At 38.5% G+C, this 23,083-nt stretch overlaps 1 protein-coding gene across 1 annotated transcript in view; it reads left to right on the top strand.

The window, feature by feature from the left end:
• Positions 1–23,083, top strand: part of LOC150087046 (uncharacterized) — a 221,252-nt gene that overhangs the window by 48,163 nt on the left and 150,006 nt on the right. The window contains exon 3 of the mRNA XM_090372358.1: positions 19,986–20,133. Coding sequence (XP_090228484.1) covers positions 19,986–20,133 — 148 coding nt within the window. The remainder of the gene's footprint in view (positions 1–19,985; positions 20,134–23,083) is intronic.

Raw genomic sequence — 23,083 nt, 5'->3', positions numbered from 1 at the left:
ATTCAGCTAGTCTGTAAAATGAGTCGTCTATGTAAATCTTCAATCAGTTCATATGTACTTCAAGGGAAATTTTTCAAGGCTTAGTGTGTTTGGCAGTTTCTGCGTAATCATCCTTAATTGTTATACAAAATTTATTTTGAAAAAATTGCACTCATTTAATTGAAGAAGGGGAGTTTAAGTTCGGGGTGGGGTTGGAGAAGTTGTCACACCACGAACACCTGTCAGCAGCATGGGGCAAAATTACAATTCCGCCCTCTCTGTGATTGTTTGTGTGCGACCTTTAATTACTCTAACACTTAAAGGGAAACTGTGATATGGTGCAGAGCACATCAAAAATCCCAGACTACATCAAAAACAGTTTTAAATAACAATAACGTGCAGTAATATGCAATAAAAAGTTGCATCAGTTGGTTAAAAACCAATAAAATACCAAACTTAATTTGTGTATACAGAAATGTCACCAGTACTCTAGACCAGTGGTTCCCAAACTACTGAGATATACGGACCCTGTCAAAAATCACAGAAAGTTCATGGACCCATATATATATATATATTTTTTTTTTTTATATATATATAAAATGATAAAGATGCAATGAAATTACGAAAGTCTTAACAAACATGAATGAGCTATAAAGTTTATGCAAAATTTATAGAATGTATATAAGACAGGGTTATGGATCCGGATACTATGGTAAATACAGAAAGGACTGGCAACCATAATGAATAATAGACAAAAAGGTAAAAATCAGTATATTTGTGTATATGGTAGGGGAGTTGAGCTATCAGGTGTAGTAACCATGGAAGATTAGGGAGAACCTGTAAGTAAAAAATCAGTTTACCTGAAATAAAAATAAAATGCAATAAATGAGAGCATAATTATTGTAAGAACCTAAAGCTGTGGGTCCTAGGACTATAACTAGTTCTTAAAAAGGGTCGGCAGGAGCCACAACAATAGGCCAGGTCTCTGTTTCTGTTATGATATACACGTAAACGGTATACATCACAGCCAACCCGACAGAGACCAGAAGGAAGAATAAAAAAATAAATAAACTATAAAATAAAAATAATGATAAATAAAATCCTGTGGAGAGAGAAGAATGAAATGTAAACGCAAAAAAATCTAAGAGATGGGGCAAAAACAAGAAAACCGGAAGACGTTGAAAGTCAGTGGTGATTGAAGGAGAAAGCTGGGTGTTCACGCGTGGTGTATATATGTATCAGTTGAAGTAGCCCCATGTGGGGGGGGGGAAGGGTAAAATCATAAATGGGAACTGTATCCGTGTGACGGGGAAGTGACCAATTAAACAGATGAGCAAAAATACAAAAGTTATCATATGTCTAATGCTCCAAAGCATGCAGTGCAGCAGTTAAGGAAGCAAAAGGATATAAATAATGTGTGGTTTGTAAAATAAATAGTGTCTGTGAAAGTGGAAATGAAAAGTATGCACGGTGCCTGAACTAATAGAAGTTTAAGGGATAGTCGAAAGTGGAAGTGAAGTAGTGGTTAAACAGGTGAAAGAATTAGAAAAACCTAGTACAATAATGAACTGAGACTGAGGGAGCAAACAAAATACAAAAATATATACAAAAATAAAAATAATAAATAAAAATAATAAATAAAAATAAAAATAATAAATAACAAAGAAATAAATAAGTAAATAACACTGTATTCAGATATGGGAGGGCAATTTTAGTAAGAGGTCGAATCAGGTGATGGCAAATATGCAAAATCTGAATTTAGTAAATGAAAATATGATACATAGCCAGGAAATTCTTTCACCTGTTTAACCACTACTTCACTTCCACTTTCGACTATCCTTTAAACTTCTCTTAGTTCAGGCACCATGTGTACTTTTCATTTCCATTTTCACAGACACTTTATTTTACAAACCACACATTATATATATATATATTCCCCACCACTCGCAAAGAAACATAAAACTCATACCTCATCACTTCTAAGTCTCCTTTCTCTTTCTATATAGTTGCATACAACTCCCCAGTATTTATTTTACTTTGTTCCATTTCCCTTTTCAATTTACCCATTGTATTTATTGTCATAATGTTTCTAATTTACCCATTGTATTTATTGTCATAACATTGCAGGCTACTTATCTTTCCCCTCTTCCTGCCATCTCCCCTCTATTTCCTATATACTCATAGGGGTTTTGGTTGATAACGACATGGGAAATCCAGTGAATTCTTTGGCCATGCTCGACATTTTGGCTTACTGCCAAGGTCCTACTGACAGATCTCATTACTCTTGAGTTGTATGCCATGTCTAGGAATAAAATAGTTAGACGTGCTTTCCCATTGCCTTCTGTCCACAGTTAGGCTAGGACAAGTGCCTTGAGAGAGAGAGAGAGAGAGAGAGAGAGAGAGCAAGCAAACCCTCACTACAAAAAAATAAATAAATAAGACAGTAAGAACAAGAGTCAGAAGTTGTTGTTATTTGGTTTTTAGGAGCATTAGCAACTAAGGCCATATTGCTCCGGGAATACGCGGTGGTCATTCCCTGACTTTCCGCATCCTCTGTATTTGGTGGTGACTGGCTCGAACCCCGGTCTAATCAAGAAGCGTGTGCTGCGCACTGCTGCTCCTTCCCACCTGGCTATGGCGGCACCTAAGAGTCAGAAGTAGAAGGGAATCACCAAGAAAGAGAAGAATCATGATATGCAGCTTGGAACACCACATGTGCCAAGCCTGTACCCCCCACCTGTGGCATGCCATTACGTGTATTGAAAATAATTGTAAACATTTTTGTTATGGACAATGTATTTTTGTTGTTCTAATCTGTGTATATTTCTGAATTCATTTAATTCAATACCACTTTGAAAAGTTTTTCCTTCTGCCATTTCAGCATTATTTCATACGATTCAAGTGGATCATGAAATTGACTCAAAAAATGCATCAAATATGTTACTTATTGGATCCAAAGCAGTAACAAATGATCATCAGTTGCTCTGTCATTTAGAAGCCAAGTAAGCATCATTAACCTCAAATTTGTTTCTTTTCTTTATTTAAGAACTATATGCAACTGGCACAAATGAAATGTATGATTATTTTACATTACATGTTATAGTGACGTAAAAGATTTATGAAACAAAAAATAATAACATTAATTTAAATAAATAGCCTTGTGATTATTATACCTGACAACTTTCAGAAACTGAAAATTCAAAAACATTAAGAGAATCACTTTTAGCTGGTTCTTTTAAATAAGTTTGGAAAACAATCTAAAAAAAGATTTAGAACAAATCTAGAACTTTTCTAAAAAAAAATCTTAGAAAAGTCTGTAAATACTGTTCTGGAAGGGCCACTCCAGAACAGTATTCCCAGACTTTTCTTCCATTAAAGATAACTAAATAATTCATTCAAGAGAAGTGCTTCCATTTACAATGGGTTTCCTCAGCCTACAAGTTATTTCTTGTTAGGAATTTTTTTCCGCCATAAAGTGCGGTTCAAGGTGTCTTGGTCGGTTAAGCTTCGGGCTGTCATGCACTCCCAGTAACTTTTCACTTGTAGGTCTTTTAGCATTTGTGTATTTTTTACACTGAACGAGGAGCTAGCCCATTGCAGCAACCCCCAACCCGGAGGGCCAGGGTATCTCTCTTAGTCTGGCCCCTACCCTTTGACCTGTCTGGCTTGGGAGGCCCTACCAGTAGCTAAGCTACCGTCGGCTTAGCTCTCCGGGTCATTGGGACATGCAAGCCCCCCCCACCACGACAAGGTGGAGAATACCATCAGGGGAGGTAACTAAATAATGCATGTTATATATTTTGTTGGGTAAACTGTGCATGTCATGATGAAATGCAGCAACTGTATTTTAAAGTTCTTTGCTTTTTTTTTCTTCCATCCCCAGTTCTTTGCACTGACATCGAATTGGCTATGTAAACTCCTCATGTTCCATGACCTGGTTACAGTTGCCTGTAATGTATCAAGCCAAGTTAGGATGGAGGCACAATGTATGCAATTTCTGGCCAATTTCTTATTCCATGAACTCATGTAATATCGAGATGCCGAAGATACAAGATTTTATGGTAATGCCAGGAGTATTACATAAATTAAAATAAATTTCAGCTTTTGATTAATGGAATCAATGCTGATATAATAAGACTAAAGGAGATGTGGCAGAGATAGTGAATGAAAAATTTTATTATGTAGCATGTTCAGGAGGGATGGGAGGGGAGTCATGCTTCTTATCAGGTCCCTAAAAGCACTCAGACTGTACCAGAGTGAGATCAAGTTCAGATGGATGTTGAGTCTGTTTGGTGCAAGATTACATGCGGTAATAAGTAAAGTGTCTTATTATAGCTCCCCAAGAACTAATTCATCTGCCCACATGTAATATGTCCATAAATTGAATATGTTCTCTGCTCGATTTGCCTGTTTTGCAGGATGAAAAGATTGTTGGGGGAGGACCTTGCTTCCACTCCCAAAACTGAATAACTCAAGCATGGAGTGAAAAAAGGCCATAAAAGTTCCTTGTGTTAGTGATGAGATTCAAACCCGGGCCTTTTTCCACCACTCTGCTACCCACGGAGACCAATATGCGGTTAAGGGAAGATGATAGTCAGGGTATGTTGCAGATGAAATGACTCCTAGGAGTTTGACATAAATTTCTATAGGCAACTTGATTGGGCAGCCAAGAGTAATTGCCTTATTATGGACAACTTCAATCTACCTCTTACTCATTGGAAATCGTGACGGGAAATAAATATGACATGGGAGAAACAGAATTTTGAGCTATCTGGATGACTGTTATTTATTCCAAGGTGTCAGAGAAAGTGCAAATATTAGAGAATATTGCAGAGTTTTGTATGAAGTTGGATCCTTGTTGAGAATATTACAGCTTGTGGGCTGTAATATTCTCAGGTTGGTTCTCAACAAAGTTCCCAACTCCATACAAATTTTGACAGTGCAAGGATGTGATTCATTAAGGTGGGCGAGCTGCCCATCTTAATGATTCACATCCTATGAGATAAGCTGCGACAGATCCACTATGTCATCCGAATGGGTCCACGGTGACGAACCTTCTTGCAACCACAAGTACTATATCGTCTGCTTCCGAACGCCATGAGGAACTCGCTATCACGTACCTGGATATCGGAGCTGCCTTTGACACCATCAGTGTGTCAGCACTCTTTGCTTATTTGAAGCCCACTATCTAATCCAAGATAATATTCTCTGATTCATAGCATCACTCCTCCATGACAAGGTGTTATAGATTTATGCCCATGGAAAATTGCACAAGAAGGCAATATCTGTTGGCATTCCACAAGGAGGAGTTCTATCTGACTTGTTATTTACAGCCATCATCGTGCCTCTTGTCTGTAACATTGAGAAAATCATCATGTATGCAGATGATATAACAATTCTAACGCCTACTGCATCCAACAACCACCTTGGGGTTACAGCACATTAAAAATAGCCTCATCAACATCGCCTCTTACCTCAGACAATATGGACTTTCAATCAATCCACAAAAAACAAAACTAATGGTGTTTTCCTTCAAACCAACCCCTATAGGGGTTGGTTTGAGGGAAGTAACCCCAACACTACAATAGCTCCGACACTCGATGGAATTGTAATATCTGCCATTCCTACCCATGTTGATTTGGGAATAGTATTTGACTCAAAACTTCAGTTTTATCCTCATGTAGACAAGCTCACATCCAGAGCAGCCTCTCTTCGATGGGTGGCTAAACAGCAATTGATCTATATCAAGGATCCTCAAATAATTAGAAAATTCATTAGAACAATAATTTATACTCCACTCCTCTATGCCACTGAAGTGTGGGTATCAGCTACTGCAATGAAGAAGCCAATCCTCACTGCAGAATTCTGGCTCCTTAAATGGGCTGACAGGAAAGCTTGTCTCCCATCGCAGGACAGAACTACAACCTTAGCTACTTCACTGGGGACGCAGCAACTACCTGATGTTATTGAAGTACAGCGACTGGTAGCCACAGTTAAGATGGTCACAGACCAAATATCAACACCACCCATTTGGGATTTGTGTTACTGGTGAATACCCAAGCCAGAACTTCGGTCTACCCTGATGCTCTGCTTGAAGCATTGGAGATTTCATATCTCAGATTGCTTCCTTCCAAATCAATTGCTAATGGAAGTACAGCACCTAGATGCCGACTTGAATAAGTTCTGCACTAATAAAACCTATGGGAAAGAGGTCTTATCAGCTCGCTCAAATCCTAGAAGCCAGTAAGAAGAAGCTCGTGCTCCTCTCCACACCATCTGTCCAGCTCTCCTGTGCTGCAGTACAACTTGTTTGCTACATGTGGTGACAGTCACACCATATATGTCTTCAAACAAGACCACATCGACAAGTCTCCACATAGAACATATGAGTGCCATTCGTGTATATTATATATATTGTAAATATAACTTTATATGATGTAGCATGTAAATACTGAATCATGGGAAGATTCATGATATCATGTTACTTTTTTTTCTAATTTTTACTTTTTATATCATTGTGTACATAATTATTTAATTCTGATGTGAGTCTTTGATAGGACAGTTGCAACATTAATTTTTTGTACATTGCATTCATGTAGTTGCAATAAAGATTCTCTCTCTCTCACATAAAATGGATAGTGTCCAAAGAGATTTCTATGGTCACAGGAAAAGGAGAGGGCATCAATTTCAAGGAAGGAGGGTCTATAATGGATTGAGGTACTTCTTTGGCTCTACTAACTGGAGATATATATCTATAAGCTGGTGGATATGAGTTCATTATGAGAAGTATTCAAAGGATTTATCCTGGTAGGTACCAATGCATTTGTTACAGTGGAGAAGTTTTGTAAAAGAATGATGGCCAAGGTAATGACCAGAAAGTTAAGGGTTTAATTGAGCATAATTAAAAAAGTATAGTTGCAGGTTATGGCGAGATACTGATTTTTATGAATTTCATAAGCATATTTGTAACGAAAACCACTGATAAAGTAAGAGACAGGTGAAGATAAGTATGAGATATCACTAGCAAAGGGACCTAAAAATGGAAACAAAGAGCTCTTTTCATACATGAGTGCAAAAAGAAAGACAGTGGATAAGATAAGCCCCTTGGTCATAGAAAGCCCAGAAGAAGTGACCAGGCTTTCTGTGACCTTAAAAAATCCTGAGGCAGTCTAGCATTTAAAGTATTCTAACCATGTAGTTTAAATTTTGTAAATTATATTCATTATTTTCTTTTATCAGGATTACTGCATCCACTTTCGGGAAGTGTGAACTATTTTGTACATATGATGAAAGTTCGGTCTGTCTTCCTTCATTTTGAAAATTGTATTTGTGATATACATCTGATAAGTATTTGATGTGTATACATCTGATAAGTTTGTACAACTGTATCTAAATAATGGTCCAATATATTTTGCTAGACTTAATAATCTTGGCTATTTGCCTGGTACATGATATTGTTTAAATCATTTATTTCTTAGTTAAAACTCACTATGATTTTAAAAAATGAGCAGATTTTTGAATGAAAAAACTAATTTTATATATGTATTACGAAAAATATCTCTCATTTTATATTCTGTGTAACTGTGACAAGGTCGGGTTATTATCTTGTTGTAATGCTGTAATGGTTTACCTTTTTTATTCAATATTAGAACTGGAATTTCAATGGTATTTATAACTTCATTTATTGAGGGGGGGGGAGTAAGATCTTGTACCGAATGCTGTACTAATGTATTATTGTTCATGTTCTAAATAATTGTACATCAGAAAATGATTTAGAATGGTGATGTTGAATATACATCATTCATTGGTATGGTGAAAGCACACTGAGCCTGGACTCCATAACAAAGCACATATGATAGATGTGTTTTGTTATGGAGGATGACTGGAGAATGTTTACTAGCTTCAGTGTATTATCCCAGCTGTGAAGAGGTGTCAATGTCAGAAGTATTTCTAATGGTGTAACTGGGTCCACTGATCTCAATTTGTGGAAGCACGAATGCTGCATCTTGTATTAATATTCTGTAAAATTCTGAGGTTAAATCACTGCACATCTTTAGAATGAATTAGAACCAGGCCAAGTTGATTCTTTTAATTAGTGGAACTCAGGAATTCTTTAAAGGGGAGTGAAACACAATACAGCTGTAGTTTTCTGCCAGAAATTAGTCCATCAAAGCAGTCATTTCAGCCGAAGGTGGGCCAACATACGAAGAATTTCTTTAACAAAAATGTTTTGTTTATATCTCATGAGTTTTGGGAGGATAGTGCAAATAACTAGCTTCTTCTAAACTTTTATATACAAGACTGCAGGGACGGCGCCTCCGTAGCCAGTTGAGCAGGAGCAGCAGTGCGTAGCACACGCTTCTTGATTAGACCGGGGTTCGAGCCCGTGACCACCAAATACGGAGGATGCGGAAAGGTCCGGAAATGACCACCGCATATTCCGGGAGCAATATGGCCTTAGTTGCTAATGCTCCTAAAAACCAAATAACAACAACAAGACTGCAGGGATTAGAAAAATAAATACAACTGTGAGAGTGCCTCAAAAGAAAATTGAGACATTCTCAGAAATTTTTTTTTGACAAATAACTGGTAATTTAATTAAAAAAAAAAAAATATATTATTTTTTAAATGATTGAAATATGATCTTTATTGGAATTTATACGGTGGTCCCTTTGAAGAGGTAGTGCTTATAACTTCCCATTTCCAATTTTATGTTTATTTTAAAAGTGGCTCCCATTCTTTGGTGTAGGTGTGCATCTCCTTGTGCAGGGGCTTGCACCTCTGGTATGTTGCTTTGCCTTGTAATTTTTTCCCTTTATATTTATTTATTTTATTTTATTTTGAATATTGGATAGCTTGGTCCATAGGAGCAAAATTGCACATTGCCATGTTTAATCTTAAAAGCAGCAGGAATTTGTTGTATTTGTCGTGTGGTTCAGTGTTTTTTCTTTTTCATAACTCATAAAAGTATTTTTAATGCTCTTAGTACCATTAACAACTTTCTTTGCTTCATCATCTGTATGCAGCGCCTCCATAGCCAGGTGGGCAGGAGCAGCAGTGCGTAGCACACGCTTCTTGATTAGACTGATGTTCAAGCCTGTGATCACCAAATACGGAGGATGCGGAAAGGTCAGGGAATGACCAACGCATATCCCCAGGGCAATGTGGCCTTAGTTGCTAATGCCCCTAAAAACCAAATAACAACAACAACAACATCATCTGTGCATCTTCCATCTGTCGTTGTGGAAGTGGATAGCTTAAATAATTTCAAAGAAGAACTGTTCAAACTTTTATAGTGAATGGATGGGTGAAATGGGATTTTTTTTTTTTTTTTTTTTGGCTGATACTGTATAAGCTTGCTTTCTTGTATTATATGCCTCTATTAATGCTAATAAAGCAAAATTATCATAAAATAGCAAAATAACATCCACAGTTAGATGTATAGGTCTCTTGTTAATGATGCCACCTTGAAAATCAACTTTGTGGATTCTTACATAATTCTGTGAGTGAACTCTTCACCTCTATAAATGAATGGCATAGCAGAAGTCTCTTATTCAAACAACAGCATGCTCATAACCTTTCTGGTGCTTTTGATAGTCTTGAATTTCTTCGGCCATGTTGATTGATGTTTCAACTTTGTGCTATGTCAATCATTTGTACTCTGATTTAGAGTGCTTAGCCACAGATCACTATTTAATCGTAGAATTCATGTCCTTTTCATCTCGCAAAACTAAGATATAGTATTGTGTCTTATGTTTCTAAGAGCATCAGATACAATCCTATTCGCAACCTTTTCTATTCATCGATGTGACACTTGGGAATCCACTTAACATAGACCCATGGTAGGTATTAAGCTGCCTAGTCACATTATCAGTTGTCATAAGATCTGTGCTGATTGTGTCTGCCAATACAACGGTTCATTTGTGACAATTGGATGAGCTCATTCTGGACAAGAGGTTTCCTCCAGAGTTTTTTTTTTTTTTTTTTTTTTAACTTCACGACAATAATTTGTCCATTTGTACTCTTGTACAGTGAAACAGTTAACAGCTGTTCCATAACACGTTGACTTCTGCTGATGACATGCCCTCCAGTGTATGAAACTGAGAGCGGCACTACTTGTACAGTGCAGCAGTGCATTAGCATTAGTAGAGGCATTTGATGCAAGAAAGCAAGCTTATGCAGCATCAGCCAAAAAAAATAATAAAATAAAATAAATAAATAAATAAAAAATAACCACTTCCACTTCACCCCTCTGTTCGTTCGAAATACCTGTCCAGCTGAGCCTTAAACTTATTTAGGCTATCAACTAAATAAGTTTTTGCATTGCACATGTCACTGTGAATGCCATATTGATTCTGCTGCATATGGCTCCCTATGTATAAAGAACAGTCAATGTACCCTATTCTAGGGGAAGAAATGCTACATTGCCCTCGTTTATATTCAGACATGCTGAGGATCAATAACAAAATGAATCACGAGACAACCAGCCAAGCAATAAAGAGAAAGATTCTACAGAAACCTCCGAAAATAGTCATCTTAAAACCAGTAAATCAATAAGAACTAAAGCTGATTGAAGAAATTAAAAAAGTTGTGACCAATCTCAAAGACCACACAAATCAAAACTATCAGAAAAACCCACAACATCAGAGTACTTATAGAAACAGAAACCAGCAAGAAATTGAAAACATACTAAACAATCCCACTATCCCCAACCTGGGACTGATGGCAGAACAGCCAAGGAAAAAAGGGCCCTCAATCATTGTCTTTGATGTAGATAAAGGCATTACACTCGCACAAATCACTGAAGTTTATTCTCAATATTCAGGCGGCACATCCTGTGCAAACCCCAGGGGCTCACATCTGGTGAGTATGGGCTTGGCAAACCCAGGTTCCTGAGCTGGATATCATCATTCTTCTCTTTCTTGGTGATTCCTTTCTATTCTCTCTCTCTTTCTCTCTCTCTCTCTCAGGGTAACTCGGGATTTTTTTTTTTTTTTTTTTGGCTGGTGCAGCATAAGCCTCAGGCTTCCTTGCACCATATGACTAATAATAAACCTTAGAGGAATTAGTAAAAACAAAATACCACACCAAATCCAAGACTGGTAGCACAGTTAACTGGGTGATTGAACTAATCCCTTCCCCCAGCATGGAACACAACTAGAACCCAGGATAGGATTTTCATTGAGTGGGACAGCCACCACTTTAAGGAGCACATAGCTGTCCCCAAATGCTTCAAATGTTGCAGGTTTGGGCATTCACACACACACACACACACACACACACACACACACACACACACACACACACACACACACACACACACCTGCACCCCAGGCCGAGGCAGCCTGCAGGCACTGTGCCCAGAGGGGACATGAGTATAGGGACTGCCCCAATAAGACCAAGGACCCCATTTGTGCTAATTGCAAAAGCTTAAAACTCCCACATGAACATTCAATCAGAGACAATAGCTGTCCAATCTACTTGAAGGCAAAGAAGACAACAATGAAAAACTGACTATGGGTCTACATCTTAAATGCTTTAATACCCAGCAGATAAAATTTCTACAGATTAATGCACAGAGTGCAAAAGTCATTCCAGACAAACTGAAACTAATCATAAACGAGGAAAACAGTGACATCCTGATCTTACAAGAACCCTTAAATAGACCCACTCTCCTACAAAATCATTCAGGCAGATGACAGGACTTCTTGGAAATCCATTGCCAGATCTCACCACTACAAGAATATCCAATCTCTGCATGGCCTGGGCAGTGTGTGTGCCCATATCATTGGCCCTCTGGGTACCTTTTATGTCGTATCCATCTATTCCAGATCCAGAGAGGACATTCTTCTAATGATCAATTACCTGAACAGTATAGTCACCCTCATCCCTAATGAAAAAATCATCGTTGGTGCAGATGTGATCTGCTGATCTCCAGCATGGTTTGCAATCTCGGACATCCACAGTAGCTCCCACAATGAATAACGCTTGGAGGAGTTCATCTCTAACACCCCTCTCACGATCCTTAACAAATCCAGTAATCTGTCGACCTTCTCTTCCACCCTGTGGGAAGCAAACATAGATATCACCCTGGCCAACAGACAAATGGCAAGGTATATTATCTGGCTGGTATGTCCGAGAATCCTGGACCACCTCAGACCACCGTCTTATAACCTACAACATATCCAGAACCCAACAACAACAGCTGACGACTAGATCAATGCTCAAGATATAAAATAGATAATGCCAACTGGAACAACTCTGTTGTGGCTCTAGACAACCCTGCTGCATCTCTGTCCGCAAAAATCCACAACTTCCAGGAACCCGACACACATCAGAGAACGGTGACGAGAGCCATCACAAATGCTTGTGATGCTACTTGCCAATGGAAAAACCCCTCCCTGCGCATGCCCTGGTAATCCCTGGAGCTGCAGCATCTTAGGAGGGAAGTCAACAATAAAAGGAAAGCTTTTCAACGAGCTAGAAGCAGAGGTTGACACACTCTGGCAGCAATTCAGATGGCCAGGAACTCTTACAAAGCCCTAATCTGACAAAGAAAAAGGACATTGAGGGAGCATCTGGTAGCCTCGACTGGCAATGTCGATCCTTGGGGGAGGCATGGTATATAGAGTTACCATGATGTGCAATATGGTTTTAAGGAACCAAAAGTCTCTCAAATAGTTCCCCATATTTGATAGCAATGAAATAGGACGGTATGCCCTAGGAAATGCTGAAGGGTGGTATCCCTAATATCTTGGATCCATCAGTCACAGACCTTTAACCTGGACAAGCCCAGCTATGTGCTGCCAATGATGAATACTCCACACTGGCAATAGAAGAGCCCTTCACACTTGAGGAGTTCCAGCTAACAGTCTCCAAGCCACAGAACAGGAAATGTCCAGGCCTAGATCTCCTTGAGCCCAAGATTGTTAATAAAGTGGCTGACCATAACCCGACTCTCCTTCTCAACCTGTTAAAACCACTGTCTTGCAGAAGGATCCTTCCCACAGGATTGAAAAACTGCCAATTAGGCTTCTTAAAAACCCAAAGAAACCACCACAACAGCTAACTTCATACAGACCCATTGCCCTCCTGACAGTCATCATCAAAATTTCGAGAGGCTATTATTTCTCAAGGGTAGACAAACACTATGCAAATACTAACCTGTAAGCCTGTAATCAGTTTGGTTTTTGTCTGGGGCACTCGACGGTGGATGGCCTCAATAAATCTCATCATATATCCATCCAAGCAACAACTGAGAAGTATTTCTGTTGACTTTACTGAGGTGTTCGACTCACTTTGGTGGCCAAGCGTCTTGGGCAGGCTCAGATTCCCTACAATATATTCTCATGTATTAAATCCTAGTTCAGTGATAGATCCATCTGTGTAGCGAGTCCCTACTCCAAAATTACCAGAAAGATGCATAAGAGCATACGAGTTCCACAGGGCGCCTCCGTAGCCAGGTGGGAAGGAGCAGTAGTGCGAATCACATGCTTCTTCATTAGACCGGGGTTCGAGCCGGTCACCACCAAATACGGAAGATGCGGAAAGGTTAGGGAATGACCACCGCATATTCCGGAGCAATATGGCCTTAGTTGCTAATGCTCCTAAAAACAAAAAAAAAAAAAAAAAAAAAAAAAAAAGAGTTCCTCAACCAAGATCTGGGGCCAGTGAAATCACAGGCCTATGCAGATGATCTCATTAGCATTAGTTGAGGCATATGATGCAAGAAAGCAAACTTATACAGCATCAGCCAAAAAAAAAAAAAAAAAAAACCTTCCAATTTCACCCATCTGGTCACTCCAGATGTTTTAGTTCAGTCTTAAATTTATTTAAGATATCAACTTCCATAACAACAGATGGAAGTCTCTTCCACCAATCAACTACCCGCTGGCTAAAGGAAAACTTCCGCACATCTATTCTACAACTGTCTTTCCTCAACTTGAATCTATGCCCCCTCAGGTTCTTAATCTGAGCAAGTGGAAGTATCTCATCAGCATTGAGCCTACTCAAACCATTCGAGGCCTTATACACCTCAGATCACCTTGCTGGTGCCTAGTCTCCAGATGCTGCAACTTGCAGAACTTAAGCCTCTCTTGGTAAGAGCCCACCCTTTGTTCCTCTCACCAATCTTGTTGCCCTTCTCTGTACTCGTTCTAGGAACTCTACATCCTTCCTAAAATGAGGCCTCCAGACCTGTACGCAGTACTCAAGGTGTGGCCTGACCATTGCCTTATACAAAGGGATAATCACCTTGTCTCTGCTGGAAAAATTCCTATACATCATTGACAAAATTCCATGACCTGCTCTGGCAGCCCATCTGCACTGCTCAGAGAACTTCATATCTGACTGCACAATTAACCCCAGGTCTTTTTCATTCTCCACCTCCCTGAGTGTAGTACCACGCCATTGGTATGTTTCTCATGGGTTACTGCTACTCATATGAAGTACTTTTCATTTGTCAATATTAAACTTCAATTGCCACTTCTCAGCCCATCTGCTTAACTTTTCTAGATCCTGTTTCAGTAGCATGCTGCTTTTACTGTCATTAACAACCCTGCCAACCTTTGTATCATCTGCAAAATTGGACATCAAGCCTGATATACCTTCATCAATATCATTGATAAATACACAAAACAACAATGGGTCAAGCACCGAACCCTACTCCACTAATAACATTAGTTCACATAGAGCAGTCCATTTATTATCACTCTCTGCCATCTCCCACTCAACCATCCCTTTATCCATTGCAGCCACTTGCCCTTAATGCTATGCCACTCCAACTTGTACAGCTCCAATTCATTCTCTCCATGACTGCCAGCTCAAGATCACAACTTGAAGTCAAGGCCAATTGAACATTCCGGATCCTCCAGGATTGGACCACCCATCATAACCTAACAATCTCTGCAGACAAAACTTCTAGCATCTTACTTAAAAGGCACCTAAACCCTGCCAGACCTGTGCAGATCAAGATCAATGCCAAAACCATAAAATTCTGCTCCCTAGCCCAGCTAAAATATTGTGGAGTAATTCTCGACTCTAAGTTCTCTTTTCTCCCACATCTGCAATATATTAAAACAAAACTCCAGAACTATGCAGCCTTGGTGGCAAGAGTCACCCTCAGGGACTGGGGTCTAAATTGCCACAATCTGGCCCTGTTCTATAAAGCTCTTTTCTTACACTACAGTGGGTCTGGTTTCACCAGGCAACCATAGTCACCAACCAGAGAAAGCTAGCCACCATCCAAAGGGCCATTCTACTCACCAATACCAGAGCCTGCTGTATGATAAGCACCCATGCTTTCCAAATTCTTGTTGAGCTTTTCTACTTGACCTAAGATGCAGAATGCTTTACTATCTATGAAAGGGACTATCCGGAACTACAATTAGATTCACCACGAACCTGGAAAATAATCCAAAAGTGGAGAAAAGGCATCTCCTCGCTCCCCTGCAGCAGGTCTGGCAGGACTGAGGGACTATCTCTACAAAGGGCGAGATCACAAGGAAATTCATACCGGAGGTCTCTTTCACCAAAACCAAAAGCCCCATCCTGGTTTTCCCCCCAGAATGTATACCACATACCTTCTCGTGGGGCATGAATCAATATAGGAAAAATTAACATCTATGGGCATTGCGGATGACCCACACTGCCATTGTAGCCAGGAGGAAACCTGATCCCATATCATTTTCTGAGTATGAAGATTTGAGGTGTATCCTGATTACACAGATTGCCAATCTTCCAGAGGAGCATATATTGATCCAAACCAAAGACATGTTTTTCTCAAATTTTGCACGGAACCTATTCAACAGAAGAATAACCATAAAAAGTATCCTGAATCATCATCTTCAGTTTCAAGACCAAAACCCACCAACACTGGACACCCCTCCACCACACCGACAAACCTCAATCCCAGCTGAATTGCTACTGTCTACTATTCAGGGGCCTCCATAGCCAGATGGGCAGGAGCAGTAGTGCGTAGCACACACTTCTTGATTAGACTGGAGCTCGAGCTCGTGACCACCAAATACGGAGGATGTGGAAAGGTCAGGGAATGACCACTGCATATACCCTGAATGGCCTTAGTTGCTAATGCTCCTAAAAACCAAATAACAACTTAAAGATGTAACTTCCATCAAGGATAAAAGGGGAGGGGCTTTTGCTTTCATAAAGGTGACTACAGTGGTCTCAGACAGTTTTTAAATTCTATACAGCGGGATCAACTGATGATGTTACCAATGATGAATTCTAAATGGGAAGCCTTCAGGGACTTAATCTTGGAGGCTACTAGGCTTTTCATACCGACTAAGAAATACTGTTCAAGGTTTAGGCCTAAATGGATGTGAGATGAATTAAGGAGGCTCGTGGCAGAGAATAAAAATGCATGGGATACATATAAATTATCAGGTGACACAGAAGCCTATGCCAAATATAAGCTAGTCTGTAATCAAGTCACAAAGGAGGTTAGGCAGGCAAAGGCAGATTACAAGAAATATCTGGCAAAGAATGCAAAGAGTTCTTTACTTATGTAAACTCTAGAAGGAAAGGGATGAATCAGATTGGTCCCCTTAACATAGATGGTTTGACTATTGATGATCATGGTCAGGTAGCTGATAAAATGAATGAGTATTTTGCATCTACATGCACACATGCGGAGTTATTCAAGGAGGGGAATGCCAGAAATTTATCAAACTCTAACATGGAGCTAAGTGAATTTGTAATAACTGAGAGCAAAGGAGGAGAAATTGTTGTAGTTAAACATAAGGAAAGCACCTGAGGTGGATGGGATTAATCCAGTTATATTAAAGGAGACAGTAAAGAAAGTAAGGAAATACTTAGCCATAATTATGAGAGCTTCTTCCTGAGTCGAGGGAGTTCCCCATGGACTGGTGGTATGCAAATGTATACCCAATTCACAAATGAAGTTCAAAAGGTGACAGAAGTAACTATAGACCAGTTAGTTTAACTTGTGTTGCAGGGAAAATAATGGGGTCATTGGTTAAATAAGCATTGCAGGATCATCTAGACAAGACTGCAGTAATAGTTAAGACACAGCATGGGTTTGTTAAAGGGAGGTCTTGTTTGCTCAGTTTGATTGGATACTATCGCAGTATGGCATTAAGAGCAAGTTGCTACAATGGATAAAGGTATGGTTGAGTGGGAGACAACAGAGAGTGGTAATCAGTGGACACTACTCTTTGTGGACTAATGTTATTAGTGGAGTTCCCCATGGTTCAGTGCTGAGCCCATTGTTGTTTTGTGTATTCATCAAGGATATTAATGAAGGTATATCAGGCTTAATGTCCAAGCCTGATATATCTGTAAAGACTATGCTACTGCAACTGGATCTAGATAAGTTCGGCAAGTGGACTGAGAAGTGGCAATGTAAGTTTAATATTGACAAATGCAAAGTATTGCATATGGGTAGCGATAACCGAAGAGAAGCGTACCAACACTCAGGGAAGTGGAGAGTGAAAATGACCTGGGGGGGGGGGTTAATTGTGAAATCAGATATGAAGTTTGCTGAGCAGGTCATGGAGTGTTGTCAATGATATATAGGAATTTTGCTAGCAAGGACAAGGAGGTGATTATTCCATTGTACGAGGCAATGGTTAGGCCACTCCTTGAGTATTGTGTACAGATCTGGAGGCCTCATTTCAGGAAGGATGTAGAGTTGCTAGAATGAGTATAAAGAAGTACAAGATTGGTGAGGAGAACAAAGGGGTGCTCTTACCAAGAAAGGCCTAAGTTTTGCAAATTGCAGTGCTTGCAGACTAGGCACATGCGAGGTGACCTGATTGAGATGTATATGGCCTTGAATGGTTTGAGCAAGCTCAATGCTGATGGGATTCTTCCCTATGCTCAGATTAAGAACCCGAGGTGGCATAGATTCAAATTGAGGAAAGACAGTTGTAGAATAGATGTGTGGAGTTTGCCTTTAGCCAGTGGGTAGTTGATTGGTGGAACAGACTTCCATCTGTTGTTGTGGAAGTTGACAGCTAAAATAAATTTAAGGCTGAGCTGGATAGGCATTTGGAGTGAATGGATGGGTGAAATGGGAGGTTTTTTTTTTTTTTTTGGCTGATTCGGCATAAGCTTGCTTTTTTGCAATGTATGCCTCTGCTAATGCTAATTATTATTATTATAAATTTTTATCACTACTTTAGAAAAAAGATAGACTGAGGCCCCTCTTCAGGTGAGGACCCTGGCCATGGCCCTGTTTGGCCATAGCATTAATGCAGCCTTGGGGGGGGGGTCGCTAGGAGATTCCTCTTGAAGGTAGTCCAAACTTTTCCTCTGGTATACCTTTGTCCTCTATACTATCTTTATAGAGGTGCCTCCGTAGCCATGTGGGAAGGAGCAGCAGTGCATAGCACACGCTTCTTGATTAGACTGGGGTTCGAGCCCGTCACCACCAAATACAGAGGATGCGGAAAGGTCAGGGAATGACCACCGCATATCCCAGAGCAATATGGCCTTAGTTGCTAATGCTCCTAAAAACCAAATAGCAAACAAACAACAACAACGTACTATCTTTATACTCACCGGACATCATTCCTTTATTACCTAAGACCCCAAGTGTACCTGTGAAGAACATTTCATAGGTACCCGTGAAATGCTTATGAGGATTGGGCAAATATTCGTTATGATTGTCTCAACTGCCATAGCCACAGAATTACATTAATATTAATGACAAAAGCTATATAGTGTGACATATAAAAATATAAGTCTGACAAAAGTTATATGTAGTAAGTCTCTGAGGAGACTTACTACGTATAGCTTTTTCATACTTTGTCAAAAAGGTCTTCGAGACCAGTTGAAGAAACCAAACCATGAGTATCCAGACTGTGACAACTACCTAAATATGGACAAACTTAAGATGAGTACTAAACTTGGCCTATCGGTATATGGTTCCTGCCCAGTGCAAACACAAAAGATTATGTGGAGTGCAAATTGGTAACCATATGAAAGTATTTGGTATGAATGTATGCATATGGGACCTGCCCCCTGAAGGATGTAACCGAACATGAGTGTTTAAGCATGTGGAAGACTGTTACCTGTACCAAGAATGAAAGAGAATGTCTGGGTGTAAAATGAAGAATGAAAGAAGGCAAATGTGAGTGCGGAAGATGTTGTTTATTGTGAAATAGTTCCCTAAATATATGTCAGGGAAAAAATTAAAAAATCGCATCGGATGTGCTGACATATGTAATGTGTCATACATATGACATATCATTGCATATGTGCAGAGAACATCTAGCACCATCTCCCTTCCCACATAAGGCACTCTGACCCTATGACTGATTCCCCCTAAAACCTCATTTCAGGAAGGATGTAGAGTTGCTAGAACGAGCTCTACCACTCTAAATCTTTCCCTGTTCTTAACAGTTCTCCTATGGAGGATGGACTTTCTATACAGGGATGCCCCCTCTATCCCTTTAGCTTCTAAATTCCTGATGGGAGTGAAGTCTTCCATCATCCACCTTCACCTATATTCCATCACTTAACATCATTTCTCCTTCACTCCTTTCTAACAAAAACTTCTGATTTTTTTTTTTATTTATTTTTTTTAAGGGACTCTCCCTGGCAAGCTCAGGCCACGTCAAGATTTGTCCAGCCAGAGAACACTATCCCTATTCCTGGCCCAGCTCACTGTGCGTGGTACAGTAACTACGGGTCTGTGGTGTTCCAACCTCCTAGGCTTGAGGCCAGATGAACAACATAACTCTACACTGCACTACTAAACCACATATCACTCACACTATCTGGCCTTTACAGAGTGCTGTATTCAACACAAGAGGACTGATCGTGGAGTATCACCAATGCCACTAGACCCTAAATACTATGTGCATATTATTTAGGTTTTCTCTAAAGGTGTCTGAGATTATTTGAGAATAAAGGTTATTCTATCACCCTCCTTTTTTTTTTTTTTTTTTTTTTTAATAGGGAAAATATTAGTATAGTAGAAAGAAGTTACAGCATGATGCCACTTCACTGTGTTTTTGCAGACATTGTGGTAAATGGAACAACAGGAATAGTCATAGCTACACAGGCCAGCATTGAAAATGAAGTGATGTCAGATGCAGTAATAAAGAAGCTACTCCTCTTAGTTTTGAAATATTCTGAATTGTGGGTTGTGGTCTTTTCATCCACAGAGTAAGTACTTTAAAATGTAATTTCCTGATTTTAGTAGTGTTAGTAAATGATTTCAATTAAAATATGTTGTACTATGATTGTACAATACAGGAATACCGTGCATAACGCAGTTAATTTGTGCCAAAAAAATACCGCGCTATGGAAAACCGCGCTAATCGAGGTATTATTAGTATGTATTTTAATGTAATGCGTTCCGACAATTTGATTATATGACTCGAGTTGCAAAAATATATAGGTGTTTGTTTACCATAAATTGATGCACACGAAGTTTTTGCAAACAAAATGAAAAATACTAGTAAGTACAGCACAAATGATTTTTATTGCAGTATGTACATACCAAAAGAATATAAATGAAGTGTGTACTGTATTTTTATTTTGAAAAATAACTGATCAGCTTAGTTTGCACAGTTTTTTTCTTCTTTTTATCTGCATACATCTCTTTATAACATCGAATGTCATTTTGAAACGCCTGCCTTACTTTCGTACTTCGTTCGATGTTTGGATCTAGAACTCTCAGCACCATTACATTTCTTCTTTCCACTCATATTTGCGTATAAAGGTGTAACGTTTTTAAAAAATAATCTTTAATAAAAATACACAGCAAAAAATATTTGTGCAGCTTACGCACAGTGAATGACCTCGCTGCTCGGTATCTAGTGTTTACTAATGAATGATTGCTAACAGAGTCCGTATATAATGGGAGTTGCGACAACAGTCAGTGTGGCCTTGAATCCATAACGCATTGGCTTACGTACTGGCATTTTAATATATACATACATATCAAATGTATTGGTGCATAATGCAGTTAATTTTTTTTCAATTTGTAAATGGCGACACCCACGCTGTTCAAAACTGCGCTATGCGAGGTAATCCCGTATACAACATCCTGCCTGTAGTTTTGAAGCAAACATGCATTTATTCAAATAAATTAATAGCATATTGGCTCACCATAATCATGATGCTCCATATTTCATGAAATCCGTATAAGTATAAGAAGCTTCCTTATACTGCTGCCCAATGACATTATCAGGTCACATGGTAACTGTCAATTTGGACATATGTGGCTCTGGTGGCAGCATATACCAGTTTTTGCATAAACAGGGTGGCCACTAATTTTTAATAAAAAAAAAAAAAAAAAAACTTTTCTGCTATTGGATGACACCACATTATTTTTTTATTACGTAATTAAACAGGGATTACCTTGATTTCTTTTATAAGGAAGCTTCTTATTCAACTCTCCAGGTCCAACACATAAAATGATTAAAAGGATATTAACTATGTCTTAATGTGTTCCATACCACTAAAGTGAAGGCAAATTAATAGTCCGGTATCAATGTCGAGACCCTAACCTGACCCCAAAACCACCAACCACAGCCATCGGCATCAGAAAACATAGTGTCTAGTACTAAAATAATCTAAAAATATTAAAATTACATGATGGCATATTTATTCCTCCTTAAGTTGGACGAAACTTTTCATTGATACGTGTTCACAGGATGGAATGAAACTAAGATACGCCAGTGTGTCTGGTTTAAAAGAAAATTTTAATCATTATCACGCATGCGTTCATAGGACCAATCATCAGATATTAGGAACAGTCTACGAATGTTAATGGCGTTTTTGCATAATTTAATTTCTAGTGTTTCCGCAATGAGTAATTTGCTGTAATTATGTTGAATATTAATGACTTTGGCTTCATTAAAAAGGAACAAATAAACCTCATTCACAGCATGAAATGCTAATTCAGGTGCATCGGCTTGCAACCCTCGAACTGAGGCTTTGTGTTGTTTAATACAAAATTCTAAAACCCCCTCGTGGAGCCCACATACGGTGAGTTGCAGTCTTTGAAAGAAATGTTGTTGTCTTAATAAAGTATGCAATTTGTTAATAGGTTTGGCTATTATTCTCATATCTGTACCTTTTATACAAGTCGTTCAGCCTGTTAAACCAATATTCTACGTATGGCACTGTAATAAAATGGTTTATGTCTATATTTGTTTTCTCGTAATTATTTCTTATTTTTTTTTTTTGAGCAATCAATTTAATTTTGTTGATAGAAGTAATAGAATAACCTCTGTTAAGAAATCTTTTTGTTAATTCATTTATTTCTACCTGAAGTCCACTCTGTGTGATAGAATATTTAAACGCATTTAAGAACTGGTTTAGCTTGACCGATTTCTTGTAGGTATACAGGGTGGTAACTCTTATAACGTAACAACATACCCTTGTTCGTAGATTTTCTATAAATATAAAAATTTATAGAAAGGTTTAAGATTTATAGAAAATTTATTAAACTTTATTTATAGGGTTGGGATCTCGACATTGATCCCGGACTATTAATTTGCATTCACTCTAGCGGTATGGAACACATTAAGACTTAGTTAATATCCTTTTAATCATTTTGTGTGTTGTTGGACCTGGAGAGTTGGATAAGAAGCTTCCTTATAAAAGAAATCAAGGTAATCCCTGTTTAATTATGTAATAATTAATATAATATAGGAGATATTGAGCATCTAATAGCTCTTATTACCTTAAATTATTTTTTATAAAGACATTTTTTAAAAGTAGTCTAACTGCAGTTTACATATTTTATGGGCATGTGCCTAAGCCACTGCACATGAGACATTTGCTTTTACTAATAAAAACAATGGGTTGGAATATAAGATGACATCAATTAAGTTATTTGATATAGATTTTTTATATATAATATTGTAATTAAGTTATTCTAATGTGTATTTTATGAAAAATATTTTCCAGAAATCATAAAGTTTCAGCATTTAATACAAATTTATTTTTTCTTAATGACTTTAATAATCATTTGAGTTAATGTTTGAAAATAGTGTTTTTTCTAAGTTCACATTTACATAGATCCAAAAATAAGAGTATGTTATTCTTCTTTATTTTTAGTTTAATCATGTACCCTGAAATTTTAAATCTTATGATATTATAT

The sequence above is a fragment of the Mastigoproctus giganteus genome, chromosome 4 (genome assembly GCF_048544385.1).
Source record: "Mastigoproctus giganteus isolate SK-2022 chromosome 4, ASM4854438v1, whole genome shotgun sequence".
Lineage (NCBI taxonomy): Eukaryota > Metazoa > Arthropoda > Arachnida > Uropygi > Thelyphonidae > Mastigoproctus > Mastigoproctus giganteus.
Note: the sequence above shows the minus strand (reverse complement) of the source record. Positions and strands in the feature narration are given on the sequence as shown.